Source organism: Hypanus sabinus, chromosome 14, assembly GCF_030144855.1.
Source record: "Hypanus sabinus isolate sHypSab1 chromosome 14, sHypSab1.hap1, whole genome shotgun sequence".
NCBI classification, from domain to species: Eukaryota; Metazoa; Chordata; class Chondrichthyes; order Myliobatiformes; family Dasyatidae; genus Hypanus; species Hypanus sabinus.
Window position 1 is genome coordinate 40324940 of NC_082719.1, and position 18013 is coordinate 40342952.

The 18013-nt window shown below is 40.0% G+C and overlaps 1 protein-coding gene across 1 annotated transcript; it reads left to right on the forward strand.

Moving 5' to 3' along the window:
• The first annotated feature begins 745 nt into the window (after positions 1-745).
• Positions 746-17809, forward strand: LOC132404465 (uncharacterized). The gene is made up of 3 exons (XM_059988627.1): positions 746-778; positions 1057-2228; positions 17789-17809. Exons 2-3 carry the CDS (start codon positions 1224-1226, stop codon positions 17807-17809), a joined length of 1026 nt encoding a protein of 341 aa, XP_059844610.1. The 5' UTR covers positions 746-778; positions 1057-1223.
• Positions 17810-18013: the final 204 nt, after the last annotated feature.

The window sequence follows — 18013 nt, forward strand, 5'->3', positions numbered from 1 at the left end:
CTTCTCCAAGGAGGAAAATTCTCACTACCCTGTTTGGACTTTCAATAGCATGATTGTCACAGTACATCCCAGCTTCAATGTGCAAGGGAAGCAGGAGTAGAGGCACAACAGGAAGAGTTTGTTGAGGGCACCATTCACTGGCAACACAAAAACCATTACATTTTTGACACTTTCTAACCTCCAGTAGTGATGTGCAATATTTCCCAGTTTGCTTTTCTATGTTATACTAAGAATGGGTTAGATTGTCTGTACTGCTGGAATACAGAATTAATTCCATTCTTTCTAGATAAGCAACAGCAGGCAGCCCAGATGTGCTGGTGTCCAAGCATCTAGGGATTCCCCCCCGTGTGGGGCCCCATGGTCTGGACCCACATCACACTGAGATCACCAGATATTAATGCCAGGAATACAAAGTTGTGCTGTGACAGCAAAACTCTAACTTTGCTAGTGCCCCTGGTTTACTTCAATTTCATCTCAATAGTCCCTGAAGTCTTTCTTTCCTGTATGGCAAGTGTGCTGTCTTTACGACAGTTATTTAGTTTATAATATTTTTGCTTAGTAATTCATTCAATAGTATTTTCTAGTTAGAATTAGAAGTGTTTAAAGTATATTCATTGCATGTAAAATATGTCGGCATGCGATGACGTCACATCCGGTTTCGCCGCGTCTTGTGGGAAAACACCGGTTTGAAATTAGCGCGAGGGTGGGGGCTTACCACGAGGCTCACCTGAGCAGAAGCAGTTTTGCAGGCATGAGAAATCACAGTGAGAGCAACGCTGTAAGTTAATAGATAATCGATATATTGAACTAAGATGTTAATGCCGATCCTGTTAGAAGTTACGACGGTAGATAATGTTTATGCTTTCGTTAGTTAAAGAGTCGCGGATAGTTTGCATGGAAGTGTATTTAAAGTAGTCAATGGAGCAGGTAAACTCTCCCTGTATACTGCACCTTAGTGTAATGTAGTTATAGTCACCTTTGCAAGTATTTACACTTGAAATGTGATATTAAGGAAGGAACAAATACTGTATCAATCTTGTATTGTTTTATCAACAGTTTTCACCATATGTTAATGTGAAGAGTGAACAGTAAATGGTTAATCTTACTGCGATCTGGTTTGCATTGGCTGTGGTTTATCCGGACGTTAAATTCGGCGTTTCGTTACACCTGAAGGAGAACGTTACAGTGAAAAAGCGGCATTATCAGGTGTTTCAAGTGCTGCAATGTCAGCTCAATCCAGCATCAAGTCGACGCCGCCCAGCGACAAGGGCAGTAAACCGACATCAAGTAAGCCCACCCAGGCGTTATCAGGTGTTCCAAGTGCTGCAATGTCAGCTCGATCTGGGATCAAGTCGATGGCGCCCAGCGACAAGGGCAGTAGAACGACATCAAGTAAGTCCACCCAGGCAAGAGCCAAGGCAGAAGCCGCCAAGGTGCGACTGCATTACGCCAAACAAGAAGCAGTTTTGAAAATGAAACTGGCCACCAGAGAAGCCGAAATCCAGAAAGAAAAGGCTGCCAGAGAAGCCGAAGCGGCTGCCAGAGAAGCCGAAGCGGCCGCCCGAGAAGCCGAAATCCAGTTGGAAATGGCAAAAATATCGACAGAGTTGCAAGTGCTGCAGCTAGAAAGAGAAGAAGAAGCTGCCATGGCGGAAGCAAAGTACATAGAAGAAGCTGAAGGGTCACGTGATCTGACCGAAGTAAGATCTACTTTAGAAAGGACCAGACTGGAACGCACAAGCGACTATGTACAATCTCAAACAGACAGGCAGGCTCGTCTCCCCTCTCCATACCTATTCGATAACTTCCCCAGCTACGAGGAACCTCAGAGAGTCACGATTGCATCACATCCATACGAGGAAGGAAATTTACCCTCACGGCTCCGTGATGAAGTCAAGAATGAAAGAACCGATAACGCTCCTTCACCCCCACAACAGGACGGCGGGGAGGGAGAGGTTCACTCCAGGACAACAATTGTCAGCTCGAACTGTACAGAAGTTTGCGGTCAAACTCAGTCAAGCCGTTCTTGTTCCGAGATCTGCCTCACTGAGGTGTACCCTAAAGAAGCACAACAAGACATTACCAAGCGTAAAGTAACCGACGAGACGCTAGGTCAGTCAGTTTTCGTTCAAACCGAGGACGGAAACAAACTTGCACAATCAGCTCAAGATACCATTTCTTTAAAACCCAAAAACACCAAGGTCCTCAGAGATGAAGCAAATAATGGGGTTGCCCCATTGCCTATCAGAGAACCATGCCAACGCTCACCAGATAACAAAGAGCAGGCAGTCAAACGGTTCACGTCCTTACGGAAAACCCAGAAAAGGAAACCTGAGATGCAGCAACGCACCCGATTGGCCCACGAGGTACTGTGCACCCTAATGGCAGAGGTCACAGCCATTATAAATGCACAATCATTCCTACCTGTGTCTTCTGACCCAGAAAACCCCTTTATACTTTCGCCATCAACGCTCCTTACGCAGAAGGCAGGAGCACCTCCTCCACCAGGAGACTTTTCAGACAAGGATTTGTACACAAAGCAATGGAGACAAGTCCAGGCTCTGGCAAATCAGTTCTGGCCTCGCTGGAGACAAAAATATCTACCTTTGTTGCAACAGAGATGAAAGTGGACAGAACCCCGCAGGAATCTTCAAGTTGGAGACCTAGTCCTGCTCAGGGACAAGCAGATCACCCGCAACAGCTGGCCAATGGCCAGAATCACTGCTACATTCCCTAGCGAGGACGGACATGTCAGGAAGATCGAATTGAAGACTACCGACCAAGGCGATGTGAAAGTTTACCAAAGGCCAGTTACAGAAGTTATTCTACTTCTACCCAATGACTGATTAAGAGACTAAGTTTGTACTCTGCTCATTGTGACCTTACGAAGGTCAAGCGGGGAGTGACCTGTCTTTACGACAGTTATTTAGTTTATAATATTTTTGCTTAGTAATTCATTCAATAGTATTTTCTAGTTAGAATTAGAAGTGTTTAAAGTATATTCATTGCATGTAAAATATGTCGGCATGCGATGACGTCACATCCGGTTTCGCCGCGTCTTGTGGGAAAACACCGGTTTGAAATTAGCGCGAGGGTGGGGGCTTTCCACGAGGCTCACCTAAGGAGAAGCAGTTTTGCAGGCATGAGAAATCACAGTGAGAGCAACGCTGTAAGTTAATAGATAATCGATATATTGAACTAAGATGTTAATGCCGATCCTGTTAGAAGTAACGACGGTAGATAATGTTTATGCTTTCGTTAGTTAAAGAGTCGCGGATAGTTTGCATGGAAGTGTATTTAAAGTAGTCAATGGAGCAGGTAAACTCTCCCTGTATACTGCACCTTAGTGTAATGTAGTTATAGTCACCTTTGCAAGTATTTACACTTGAAATGTGATATTAAGGAAGGAACAAATACTGTATCAATCTTGTATTGTTTTATCAACAGTTTTCACCATATGTTAATGTGAAGAGTGAACAGTAAATGGTTAATCTTACTGCGATCTGGTTTGCATTGGCTGTGGTTTATCCGGACGTTAAATTCGGCGTTTCGTTACACCCGAAGGAGAACGTTACAGCAAGTATTATATATGTTTTTCTTGTCTAGCTGCCAATGGAAGTGTGCCTTTTAGGACTGAATTCTTTATCAAAAGAGTGGACAAGCGATTGTCAGAGGCTACCTTAAATTGAAACTGTTTTCATTGCTAGCCACAAACATCTGTTATTGGTTGTCACAAATAACCGTGGGTCAGCTGCCTAAGAAGAATAACCAGATGGCTTGAGTCACAAAGATAGATTGAGGTGCTTTTATTTACAAAAATAGTAGAGAAACAAAAACCTGGATGTCCACATCAAAACAAGAAGAATGAAAAAAATACTATATATATATATAGCTTGCAATGGTCACCTGTCTGGTTAACAGCCACCCTCAGACTAAACAGAAAACAAAAACCCAGTGCCTTGGTAACCCGAGGCTTCTAACTACTAAGCCCCTCCCCTAGACCAACCAAAAACTAACTAACTCAATTATCTTCCATTTCACACAATCTGAAACTCTGCCAGTTCTCACAATAAACATGTACCTCATTATAGGAGTCACCATTTCCCAGTTAAATAACTTAATTAAACCCCAAAACTTTACCCCAAGATGAGTAATTAGGTAACATAACCCTTGACCCAGTTAAAGATGGCATCCTCCACCATCAGCACACCTGTGCATGTTGCTGCTGCCTCTGTATTAGACAGCTCTCTGCAGCAGCTCTGTTTCAGACTCAGTGACTGTGGAGGAGAGAAATGTCAGACTATCATGACTCTTTAGCAAAACACTTATTGGAAAGGTGAATATGAATAAATTGACCTGAGATAATTAAACTGTGTTTTATTGAATGTGCCATGTGCCATCCGTAATCAGTGACGGGCCTTCGTCACATTGGTACATAGCTATTTGCCTGAACTTCCTACCTCTTTCTCTTGCACATTTTTTTTTTGCCAAGAGATGATAAGGTGTTGGTACAATATGCAGACTTACCATATTAAGAAAAATGAAATTTGGTTTCTCAACATTGTTGTGGATGCTGGCAGTAAAGCATGTCAGATTATTCACCACTGGGTATACTGACATCTGCAATTGGATCCATTGGCCTTAAATCATGATATATCTGATGTTAATAACAAATGTATATTAATGTCCCCAAAGCTGTTGAAACAATTATGTTGCCGGTGAAGTCCCTTAGTTGTCCCATGTGTAACGCAGAAATTTAATACAGTTTTCAAAAAGTTTTAACAGAAGTAAAAACATAATTTGATCAGAAAAAAATGTTTCAATAAATTTGGAAAGTAGATATCAAATCTGTGTCTATGATCAGAATGAATAAAAATGAATAAATTTGAGCAAGAATCAATAATCTGCTCATGCTCATTTGAGGCAGTAAATATTAATCCTCTAAAACACGATGGTATGTCTATTCAAAAGTGCTCAATGCAATCAGTATTTTAATAATTTTGATGAATTACTGAAAAGAATGACATGACTTTTTATTAAATTCATTATTTTTTCAACTAATAAACCAAAACAGCCACAGGGGTAACTTAGATAAGTAGCTGAGAATGGCTGATGCGGGGATTCTAAGACTAAATTACTTGTGCTTAATTGTGCTGCAAGATAATATACAAGCATCCAAGTAAATAAAATGAACATCAGGAAACAATTAGTTTGTATTTACCACAACTCTTCAACTGACACACTGAATGACTGCTGTTCCTCTGTGGCAATACACTTGTCTCTGCATCAGAAAATTAAGTTCATTCTCCAAGTGTACATTCTTATAGAGCATCAAGGTATTAAATACACAGTTCTTGATCTGTTTGATTGAAGGCACCAGAATGAGTCTTGAATTATCATCAGCTCTTATGCAATTCAAGTATAATTTCAGTTTCTTCATTCATATCTGCTCAGAGCTTTATTTTTTTGATTATTTTTATTTGTTCAGTTTTTTTTCAACTATTTGATAAAATAAGTTAATTTTGGTTCTTGAAATGTTTTGTCAAAATGATGCATTAACTTTTGATCTTTTATGGTCTTTCTAAGCATCATGTGTTCAGTGTATTTAGATATTTTCCAAGCAGTGCCCATTCTCACAGGCAAAGGAAAATGGGGTTTGAAATCCAAGTGCAGCATTCTGAAAGAAAGATATTGAATTTTGCATAGTCAGTATTTAATTCCAATGGGGAGTTGTATTGAAGAAAACAATGGGCTGAATTTGATCTGTTGCCCAGACTTGCTATATGTGTTTGTTTGTCTGTCCTATGGTTTCTCCATTCCAATCTCCAATTCAATCACTGACAATATTGTCTCCAAATAAATCCTCATGTCAACATTTCCTGTACATTACACCTTATCAATCTTCACTTCTTTCTACAATATTCTTTGAAAAAATATGTTATTCACTTACTATGAAATGATATCCATACAGACTCCCATGCATTGCCATACATGCCTTTATTCATATTCTTGCCAAGGATGGTTAAACTCCAGATTTCTCTATATCAGAGTATTGCAGCATTTTTGAATCATTTAAAGAAAAATCAGCTTTTTTTTTTTGTAAAATCAAGTAATTAAAGTTTATGAAATGATGTCATAAAAAAGTGATAAAGCCTGAGGCAGATCAGCCATGATATGTTTTTGGCAGGATGTTTTGAGTGGCCTACTCCTTGCTCCTTTTTATGGCTTTTCTGCTCAACTTTTACCTCACCTGCACACTTGTTACTCATGAGTGGTTATCAATATCAATTTGTTGAGATCACTGGTTCAGGTCTAACTACTGTACAATGTGTTTAGTCATTCCACTGGTTGGAACGTTTGGGTCTCACTTGCTAATGCTTGGCCATTTGCATCTCAGAGGATAGAGGTACTTCAGTTTCCCTTCTGCATTTCCAAATGTATATTTTTGCCTGTTCACCTGCTCTCAATTTTTAAAAAAATGGAGAAAGAGTCCTCGTTGATCCCTCCAATTCCTTTTCCTTGCCTGCCACAGAAGCAAAATGTCATTAAAAGGTTCCTGATTGAGTCACAGAGACTGAAGATTCTAGGATCTGGAGCAACACACAAGGAGCTGGAGGAACTCAATGAGTCAAACAGCATCTATAGAGGAAATCTATAATCAAGAAAAAGTCTCAACCCAAGGTGTCACCCATCTGTTTCCCTCCGTAGATTCTGCCTGAAACATTATGTTTTTCCAACTTTTTGTGTGTTGCTCCTCTATGAGCCATGGTGGGCTAACCCTCATTGAGCTCAGAGATATTTTTGTTAGCATGATTGAATTCGCAGATTTTCTACAAAACATGTCTTCTACTGATCAGCATGGTGGAACCAATGAGAAACAAAATTCGGAATGAATTCAAATCTGGCATTCTTTGGAGATGAATGTGTATGTGTCCTTCTTGCTATGGGATTAATTTGATACATTTTTAGATGATTATTGTGGGGCTAAGGTACAAAAGTTAAATAGCAATTGTATATATTTCTCCCTTGCACATATGTAAATAAACTTACTCATATATGCTTATAGAACAGAAGTTATGTCTTAGTTATTCCATTAAATCATTGAGATTGTGGCTCAGGTTTAGTTGTTTTTAGCTTAGAGGGATAGTTTTGGGGTCAGTGCTGGGACTTAGGGATCAGGTTATGGTTTAGAAATAGGGATGAGGTGAAGTTAAAGGTTAAGGGCAGCAAATGAAAAGTCAGCGTTCGGAGTCCAGGTTGAAAACCAGCAATCAAGAAGGTTGGGTTAGCAGGAAATGCGGATGGGACCAACGATTCCCCATGTCTGTGAGACCCGGGTCAAAGGTCCATGCGGGCAGAAGGGCTGGCATCCCTTCCAGGTCGGTGATTCCTTCCTGGGGTTGAAGGTCCATGTGAGTCCAGACGTCAAGGCCTGAATGTCAAAGTCTCATGATCAATAAGCCCTGGGGTTGAGGCCAAAAGTCAAAATCCCATCTTTGGCTACGATCAAGGTCCGAATGTGAAATTCACATATTGTTGAAACATGAGATAGTCAGAGGCCCAATGCCTGTTGGTCTGGGCTAGAAGCTGGTGTTGGAGGCACAATGTCTATGAGTCTGAGAATACAGGGATAAGGTCTGGATGCCCAGAGGCAGCCTGTCCTGGTCTTGGCGGTCTATCTGTGGTAGAAGTTGAAAAGGGGCTTGTTTTACTGTAGTTACTGTTGTCATTTTGGTATTGTTGTTGTTCTGCTTTAAATTGTGGGAATGCTATGTTGGTAGCGAAATACTTGGCAATGTTTGAGGCTGCACACCCTTAGGTGTGTTGGTTGTTAACACAAATGAGGCATTTTACTTTATCTTTCAATTTTCATTGAGTAAATAAACTTAAACCTGAATCTAAAATAACTGCTTGACATTTATTGTCAAGACTAAAGCTTTTGTTTTCGACAGCTAGCACAAAATACATTCCTTTGCCATGTGTACCTTTCCCCTCTCTCTGTCAACGAGTATCTGTTAAAAATTTTTGGTCTTCTATGCAACTCCAAGATGTTTCTTCAAGTTAATCCTTCCCATCCATTACAACATATCACAAATTCTTCCTCTTTTGCATTTACTTCACTTACCAACACAACAGCTAACATTTTCAGCTAATGAAATTCATATTGATGCCTTCATCACTTTCAGATTTGACTACACAACTGATCTTTTGGCCATTCTCCATTCTCTACTAATCATCCAAAACTCTCTGAGATCTGTATAATTTCCAAACACCTCCCGAGTTTGCTTTCTTATCAAAACTTCTTCTTTAATAATTCAAATGAAAAACTAATTTACTTATGTATAAGTTTCTTCATGATACCACATTGTTAACTCCTGTAGGCGAAAAAATTTCTTTTAACTCTGTTACTCTAACTTTTTGACGGTTGTACCATCCTTCTCCAATCATACACACAATATCCTTACTTATTAATATCGTATGACAATTAAGCAAGCTATTTTTATCTTTCAATCCATTCCAGTTGCTAGAAGAGCATTTCCATTTGTTCCACCCCTTCTTATTTCTCTGTTACATAAAACATAGAATATAGCAGTGAGGGCCGTTCAGTTCACAATGTTGTACCGAATATATAAACCTGCTCCACGATCGAACTAAATCTTCCCTCTGACAATGGACATAACTCTCTATTTTTCTTATGTTCATATGCCTATTTAAGAATCTCTTAAATGTCCCTAATGATCTACCCCTGGCAGCACCTCCCAGTTAACTATGACTCTGTGTAAAATACCTAACTCCCTCTGAAATCTCCACTAAACTTTCCCCCTCTCACTTTAAACAGGTGTCCTTTTGACACTGGCCAGGGAAGATGGCACTGTCTCTCCACTCTACCTATGCCTCTCATAATCTTATACTCCTTTATCAAGTTGTTTCTTATTCTCCATTGTTCTAAAGAGAATGATCCTAACTCACTCAACCTTTCATTGTAAGACATGTCCTCTAATCCAGGTAGCATCCTGGCAAATCTGTTCTGTGTCCTCTCTAAAACTACCACACACTTCCTATACAGAGGCAATCAGAATTGAACAAGTACACAATGAACACAGACAAAATGCTGGTGGAATGCAGCAGGCCAGGCAGCATCTATAGGAGTAAGTACAGTCAGCGTTTCGGGCTGAGACCCTTCGTTAGGATTAACTGAAAGAAGAGATAGTAAGGGATTTGAAAGTGAGAGGGGGAGATCCAAAATGATAGGAGAAGACAAGAGAGGGAGGGATGAAGCTGAGAGCTGGAAAGTTGATTGGCAAAAGGGATACACAGCTGGAGAAGGGAGAGGATCATGCGACAGGAGGCCTAGGGAGAAAAAAAGGGAGAGGGAAGCACCAGAGGAAGATGGAGAGCAGGCAAAGAGTTATTGTGAGAGGAACAAAGAGAGAAAAAAGGGAAAAATAGTAAGTAAATAAATAAATAAGTGATGGGGTAAGAAGGGCAGGAGGACCATTAACGGAAGTTAGAGAAATCAATGTTCATGCCATCAGGTTAGAGGCTACCCAGACGGAATATAAGGTATTATTCCTCCAACCTGAGTGTGGCTTCATCTTGACAATAGAGGAGGCCATGGATTGACATATCAGAATGGGAATGGGACGTAGATTTAAAATGTGTGGCCATTGGGAGATCCTGCTTTCTCTGGTGGACAGAGAATACTCAATGCATGGTCTATCCAGAGTTTTATAGAGCTTCAAGGTTACCTCACGGCACTTGACTTCAGTACCCCAACTAATGAAGGCCAATACACCATAAGCCTTCTTAAACACCCTACCAACATGTGTAGCAACTTTGAATGATCTGTGGATGTGGACCCTAAATTCCCACTGTTCCTCCACAAAAAATCCATAAAAATCCTCCATAAAAATCTTGTCATTAACCCTGCACTCTACCTTCAGGTTTGATATTCCAGTGTGTATAAATTCACCCTTTTCCAAATTGAAATGCATCCACCCTTTCCCTGGACAGGTCTGCATTCTGATTCTATTCATTTATGAACTTGCAACAACCTTCCACGCTATCCACAACACCAGTAATCTTGGCGTCATCTACAAACTTACAAGCACAGCCTTCCACCCATCTTTGTCCAAGTCATTTATTAAAATTGTCAAGAGCATGGGCCCCAGAATGGGTCAGAGAACAGGTGTGAGTGAAGCATCTCTAAGCGGAATACAATTAATTTACTACCACTCTCTGCCTCTATAGACAAGCAAATTCTGAACCACACAGTCTGGTTTCCATGGCTTCAATGCCTCATGACTTTCTGGATGAGGCTACCATGGAGAAACTTGTTCAATGCCTTACAAAATGCAATATACAACACATCGACTAAACTACCTTCATCAATTTGTTTTGTGAACTTTCAAAAGATTTGATTGCGCTCATGACGCAAGACCTACACCTATCAAAGGCATGCTCCATCATGGGCAGTAGCCTCTCCTGCATTCAGGACATATTCAGAAAGCGTTGCCTCAAAAAGGCACCTTACATAAGTAAGGACACCCATTTTGCAGGACAAGCCATTTTCTCATTGCTACTATCAGCGAGAGGGTACAGGAGCCTAAAGGCACATACTCAATGATTCAGAAATGGCTTCTTCCCCTCTGCCATCAGATTTCTGAATGGATATTGAACCCATGAACACTACTTCACTACTTTTCTCCACTACTTATTTATATGTGTCTTCCAGTAACTCACATTTTTTATTACTATGTATTATAGTGCATTGTTGCTGCATAACAAAACATTTCACGACAAATGCCGATGATATTAAACCGGATTCTGATTGTGACTCTGATCCCTAATCAGACTATGCTTCTGAAAAATGCTTGTCAATCCTGGCCTTGAGAATCCTCCCCATTAGTTTGCCCACTACCAATATTAGTCTTTCATAGCTCACCTTTGATTCATGGGCCACTTATGAGTAATTTACATTAATTAAATTACTCTGACAATGCATCTCTGGGTTGTGGGAGGGACCAGAACACCTGAGGAAAACAGAGAAAATGAGCAAATCCCACATGGACAGCACTGAAAATTAGAATCACGCCCAGGTCTTTGGAAATGTGGGGCAGCTTAAACTGCTGCTTAGCTGTGGTGTCTTTTGTAATTTCTTCCCAAAGCCTTCTTGTCCTTCCAATTGTTCCTCTTCATTTAATATCTTGCATGAAGTCTACCCTTTGAAGATTCTTTTGATCATCATATCAATGCCATCTTTTTTTAACTGACTTCACATTTTTTCTTTATGTTAAACATGTTGTAGAATGTAAGCTGCTTCGACAATATGCCATCAGGACAAATGAACACATTCAATCAGCAGCCTATTTCAACAAATCTTAAAGAAACAAAGTTCTGCCAATTCACAATAATTTACAATTAATTCCTTCAGGTAAGTGAACTTCCTGTTAAGAGGCTGGAGCACATAAATTATTAAGTGAGTAAGAAATACAGGCAATTAAAAGATTCCATTTTTAAAAATGGAATGAATTTTGCCTCAAACCTTCCACATTAACACAAGATTCCTTACTGCTAATCTCCTGATACTCATTTTCAAAAGGTTTTAAACTAATTTTTGAAGAGAGCAATTTAATCCCTTAGGGCACAAAGGCAAGTTTATTGGTGTTGATGATTAATTGTCCTTGCCAATACAATTAATTGCATTTCTCCAAAGTGTTTACATCAGATTTCTGTGTGCTATTGTGATAACTTATGAGTGCCTGTGGTGAATTTTACAGCAAGACCTTCAGAAATACATAAGACTGGCTCCTTCATTATTATTTTGAAAAATGTCTAATTGGAAATGTGTTTATGATTATAGGATATTCATATGTATATATCTGAATTCCCAAATATAGCTTAGTTCATTGGTAAGAAAACCCATTGTTGTACATGAATTTTAGGAGGCATACAACCTTATGCCTTTTACATGAATTCCTCCATCTAGTTAATCCTCATATCTTGCACAACACATTTGGCTTTGAAATTCTACTTCCTGCATTTAGAACCCTAACAGCATCTTTAATTTCCATGTACATTTGGAATGGTAAATGATTATATTCGGGAATAGTGCTGATTGCGTAAAAAGCCCCAAATCTTTATCATATCACTAGAAAAATGAAATGAGGATTTTGTTGAGGGTTTTCCAAGATCTATAAGTAGAAACATAGAATATACCTATGGTGTATATCAGTCTAATACTAGCAGGCATTTGGCCCACAATATTGTACCAGTATTGATGACAATATATATTGTGTCCTTCTCCTATGTATTATCCATATCCCTCCATCTCCTTCATAGCCATGTGTCTATCTAAAATCTTTTTAAACTCCACCAAGCTGCCAGCTTCCATAACTACCCCTGGCAACTTACACCAGACATCTACTACTCTACCTGAGAAAAACCTAGTCCCTCAATTCACCTTCAAAATTCCCCTCTTTAATCTTAAAAGCATCTCATTCGATGCTGGTATTTCTGTCCTGTGGGATTCTAACTGTCTGCCTTATCTATGTCTCTCATAAATTGGTAAATCTCTGTCAACTCTCCCCTCAGCCTCCGACACTTCAGAAAGACTAACTCAAGTTGGTCCAACCGTTCCTTGTAATTAATACATTACGTTCTAATCCAGGTAGCATCATGGTAAAGCTCTTCAGCATCCATTCCACAGTCTCCACATCCTTACTATAATGGGGTGACCAGAAATGCACACAGTACTCCAAGTGTGATCTGACCAAAGTTTTATATAGTTGCAGCATGACTTCCCTACTCTTTTACCCAACAGCCCTTGTGATAAAGGCCTAGAACACCGTACAGTTTCTTTAACACCTTATCAACTTGCGTAGATATTTTCAGTGAACTACGGGGCTGGATCCCTAAGATCCCTCTGTTCCTCAATGCTATTGAGTGGTCTACAATCAAATGTATACTTTCTTTTTTCATTTGACCTACCAAAGTACAGCCCCTGAGTGTTGAAACTATTGGAAGTCATGAATCCATTGTCGATTTGCTCTGACCAATGCCGTACTGTATGTAATAGCCGCTGATCATGTAAACAAAATAGAGGAAGTAAACAGAATGATATGATCATCCAGCAACAGATCACTAATTAATATTTATTATTATTTTTTATTTCCAGAAATACTGAGCAGGGAAGGAAGCAAGTGACTGGTGCAGTGCTGCATCTGGTTCTGCCACTGCACAACCAGATACATTCATGACCCTGGGTGCTCTCTGTTTGCAGTTTACACATTCTCCCCATGACGGTGTGGGTTCCCTCAGGTGCTCTACTTTCTTCCCCCAGATGGTGTAGGTTAATTAGCTGCTGTAAATTGCTTTCAGTGTAGGTAGGAAGCAGAAGAATTTTGGGGGGAGTGGAAGAGTTGTGGAGTTGAAGACCAATTGATAGAAAGTACCTGGTGAACAGGATTGGCATGAGAAGTGGCAGGGATTCAATGGGCCAGGTAGCTTACTTTTGTGTCATAAGAAAATATGAAATGCAAGATTTCAGATTTAACAGCGTTCGAAAGCAGCAACAGAAACTCACACACACTTTCACTTAACCCCTGCAGCCAGGGGAGTGAGCATAAATCAAATGAGGGAAAAATGAGGAGAGATTTGGTTTTCTTTTTTTTGTAGTATATTTTTTATTGAAGTTCATCTTCAAACAAACATTTCCATAAGATATATTTCAGACACTGTACATATATATCATATAATCATATATATCACAAGTCTCCTTGAAGTATTTATCTGGGGTATACACTTATAGAAAAGAGTGGAGAGAAAAAAACAAGCAAAAGGAAAGAACTATGTACAAGTAGGGAGTGATTTTTTTTTACAACAAATTCATTGATTTGTGAGAATAAAATCAGGCCTATGAGGCATTATGTAGTTAAACCATTTTTCCCGGTATGAATCAAATTGTTCCATTTGTTTTTTTATTGACAATAATTCAGCCATTTAGCAGGAACTTTGCTGGGAAGGTCTTGTTATTCTCGACTGAGCGATTTGTTAGTCTTTTCATAGGGCAGTAATTTCAGGTCAGAACAGGTAAGAGTGGTAGATGGGGTTCAAAGAATTTCTTTAGCCCATTTCTTTTGTTAACTTCAAGGAGTTCAGAGGGTTAATTAACCAGTGCCAATTGTTCTGAATTCCAATGTGTAATGAATTGAATCTTTAGTTCATAGCTGTTGTGGTGTTTGAACACATATACCCATATCCAGATCACTGGATTACTGTTTTATTACATTACAATAACACCACATTGATAACTTCAAAAATCATCCCTTGGACTGAAGAAAGGCAAACCTTGATAATCCCAAACCTTGAAACATACAATGAACCAATCCACAACCTCTTGGTAACTTTGTGTCAACTGAGTGGCAGAGAAATGTAGTTTATCTGGAGCCACAGTTTTTGATGATTTATCTCTAGATACTGGAAAGAATATAATTTGTCTCACAAATATGTAGCATATTAGTTTCAACATTATTATCTTCAGAACTGGAATTGTATTTTATAGAGAGATTAATAACTTCCAGCATCTGATAGATCCAATACAACTTCATGGATTTTGAAGCATCTTGGCAGATATATTTCCCTCTCATACAAGTTTTATAGTTAAGAAGTAATGGTAATAAGTTTGATATCCCTTAAAATAGTAGCAAAAGGGATTCTCTCTTGATTTCCCTGTTGACAATATAAAACAATATGTTTTGGATGACCAATTACTACCCATTGTGACAGCACATTGTGACACAATGTGTCTAAGAGAAGGGCAGACTCTTCCTATTAATGGTCAAACTAAACCTAAATGTCCCATTAACATAACATATGAATACTTTCACAACACAGGGTTTTGAGCAAAACAAAGCAATTCTTCCCCCTCCCAACCCCCCCCCCCCCATCCACTCAGATGCTATTTAATCCACTGAGTTTTTCCAGCAGATTATTTGTCAATAACATACCAAAGACTTTGCTCTCAGGTAGTACTTTGGGGAAGGTGTTAGAAAAACATATGTCAATGGTTCAGTAGGGTAAGGTGAGCCCAGAAAAAAATTATTTTAAATACTGAAATACCCAGCACATCAAACAGGTGTGGGGATTCATGATACAATTTGTCCCTCTTGCTTGAGGCTGACTTCAGGAGGGTGAATCTTTGGAAAGCATCCAAACTCTACAGGCTAGCTGACCACATACTTAAGAACTGTGCTGACCGGCTAGCTGGTGTGCTCACTGAGATCTTTAACCTCCTGTTTTGGCAGTGTGTGGTACCCACCCGCTTCAAGAAGGCTTCAATTTTACTGGTGCCCAAGAAAAGCATGGTGACCTGCCTTATTGACCATCACCCAGTTGTACTTACATCCACAGTAATGAAGTGTTTTGAGAGTCTGGTGATGAAACATATGTGTTCCTGCCTGAAAGCTGACTTCGATCCACTCCAATATGCCTACCATAGCAATAGGTCCACTGCAGATGCCATCTTATTGGCTCTTCACTCAATCTTGGGACAACTGGACAGCAAAGGTACATACATCAGGATGCTCTTTATTAATTCCTGCTCAGCATTCAATACCATTAATCCCTCAAAACCAATCAATAAACTTCAAGTCATTGGGCTCAATATCCCCTAGCACAATTGGATCCTTGATTTCCTCACTTGTAGAGCCCAGTCAGTTCGGATTGGCAACAGCATCTCTATGATGATCTCTATCAAGTGCACTACAGGGTTGTGTGCTTAGCCCCACTGTTCTACTTGTTATACACCAATGTTTGTGTAGATAAACACAGCTCCAATACTATATTAACATTTGCCAATAACACCACTGTTGTAGACTAATTCAGACTAATAATAATAATAATAATAATAATAGACTAATGTTGGTAGACCTCGAAAGGCAGCTGAGGTTCCCCGACCACAGTGCAGCCATCACCCTGCGACCAGACATTGCCCTTGTGTCTGAGTCTACGAAGCAGGTGGTGCTGCTGGAGCTAACAGTCCCATCGGAAGATCACTTGGAAGAGGCCTTTGAAAGGAAGCTATTGAAGTACACAGGACTGGTCAGCAACTGCCACCAGGCTGGATGGAGAGTGAGGTGTCTCCCAGTGGAAGTTGGTTTTAGGGGATTTGCAGCCCATTCCTTAGCCAGAGCCTACAGCAATTTGGGCATCAAGGGAGACAGGAAGAGGAGAGCCATCCACAGTACCACCGATGCAGCAGAGAGGGCCTCAAGGTGGCTGTGGCTCAAGAGAGGGGAGCCACGGAGTCATGTGTAGCCAGCCATCTGGACACAAGCTGGGGTCTGATCAGCCCCGGCTGGGTCACCTGGAGAAGGGTGTATGACGTTGAAAGACCCGAAACACCCGCTGATTCCAGGAACATCACTGAAGATGTGAACAGAAGCTTCAGTAGATGTATGCACACAGCAGAGATGGTAAGCACACAGGAAGGAGATTGAAAAATTTTGCGGATTTGTGTCAGATTAACAACCTCTCTCTCAATGTCAGCATGTCCAAGGAAATGATTGTAAACTTCAGGAGAGGGAAACCGGCAGTCCATTGATTGATTCCTGGGATGGCAGGACATTCATATGAAGAAAGACTGGATCGACTAGGCTTATACTTACTGGAATTTAGAAGATTGAGGGGGGATCTTATTGAAACATATAAATTTCTAAAGGGATTGGACAGGCTAGATGCAGGAAGATTGTTTCCGATGTTGGGGAAGTCCAGAACGAGGGGTCACAGTTTAAGGATAAAGGAGAAGCCTTTTAAGACTGAGATGAGGAAAAACTTCTTCACACAGAGAGTGGTGAATATGTGGAATTCTCTGCCACAGAAAACAGTTGAGGCCGGTTCATTGGCTGTATTTAAGAGGAAGTTAGATATGGCCCTTGTGGCTAAAGGGATCAGGGGGTATGGAGAGAAAGCAGGTACAGGGTTCTGAGTTGGATGATCAGCCATGATCATACTGAATGGCGGTGCAGGCTCAAAGGGCCGAATGTCCTATTCCTGCAAATATTTTCTATGTTTCTATGTTTCCATGAGCCAGTCCTCATCAGAGGATCAGAGGTGGAGGGAGTTAGCAACTTCAAATTCCTAGGTGTTATTATTTCAGAGGATCTGTCCTAGAACTAGCACGTAAGTGCAAGGGTGAAGAAATCACAGCAGTGTCTCTACTTCCTTAGGAGTCTGCAGAGATTTTGCATGACATCTAAAACTGTGACAGACTTCTTTAGATATGTAGTGGAGAATGTACTGACTAGCTGCATCATATCTGTTGCGAAAACACCAATGCTTTTAAATGGAAAATCCTACAAAATTAGTGGATTTGGCCCAGTACATCAAAGGTAAAGACTTCCCAATCATTGAGCACATTTACATGAAACACTGTCATAGGAAAGCAGCATCCATCATCAGAGATTCCCACCAAACAGGCCATGCTCTTTTCTCACTGCTGCCATCAAGTAGAAGGTACAAGAGCCTCGAGACTCAGTCCACCAGAGTTCAAGATCAGGCTCTTGAACAAAAGGGGATAACTACTCTCACTTGTCCATCCATTTATGATGTTCCATAACCAGTGATTTTAATTTAAGGACTCTTTACCTTGTTATCTCATGTTCTCGTAATTTATTGCTATTTATTTTATATTTGCATTTGCACAGTCTGTTGTCTTCTATTCTCCAACTGATCTTTCACTGATGCTGTAAGAGTTACTATTCTAAAAATTTACTGATTATGCTTGCAGGAAAATGAATCTCTGGTTTGACACTTTCAGTGACATATATCTACTTTGATAATAAAATTTACATTGAACTTTGAGCATCAGTGGATAAAATTTCTAACATTTCATGTTTGGTTATTTGTTCCAGCTAGTACACTTTGGACAAAGACAGAAATGACAGACTTATTTGCATTTGCATTGGTGCCGATTTGATCATGTTAAGTTGGAAATTTTCCTTCTTTTTCAAAC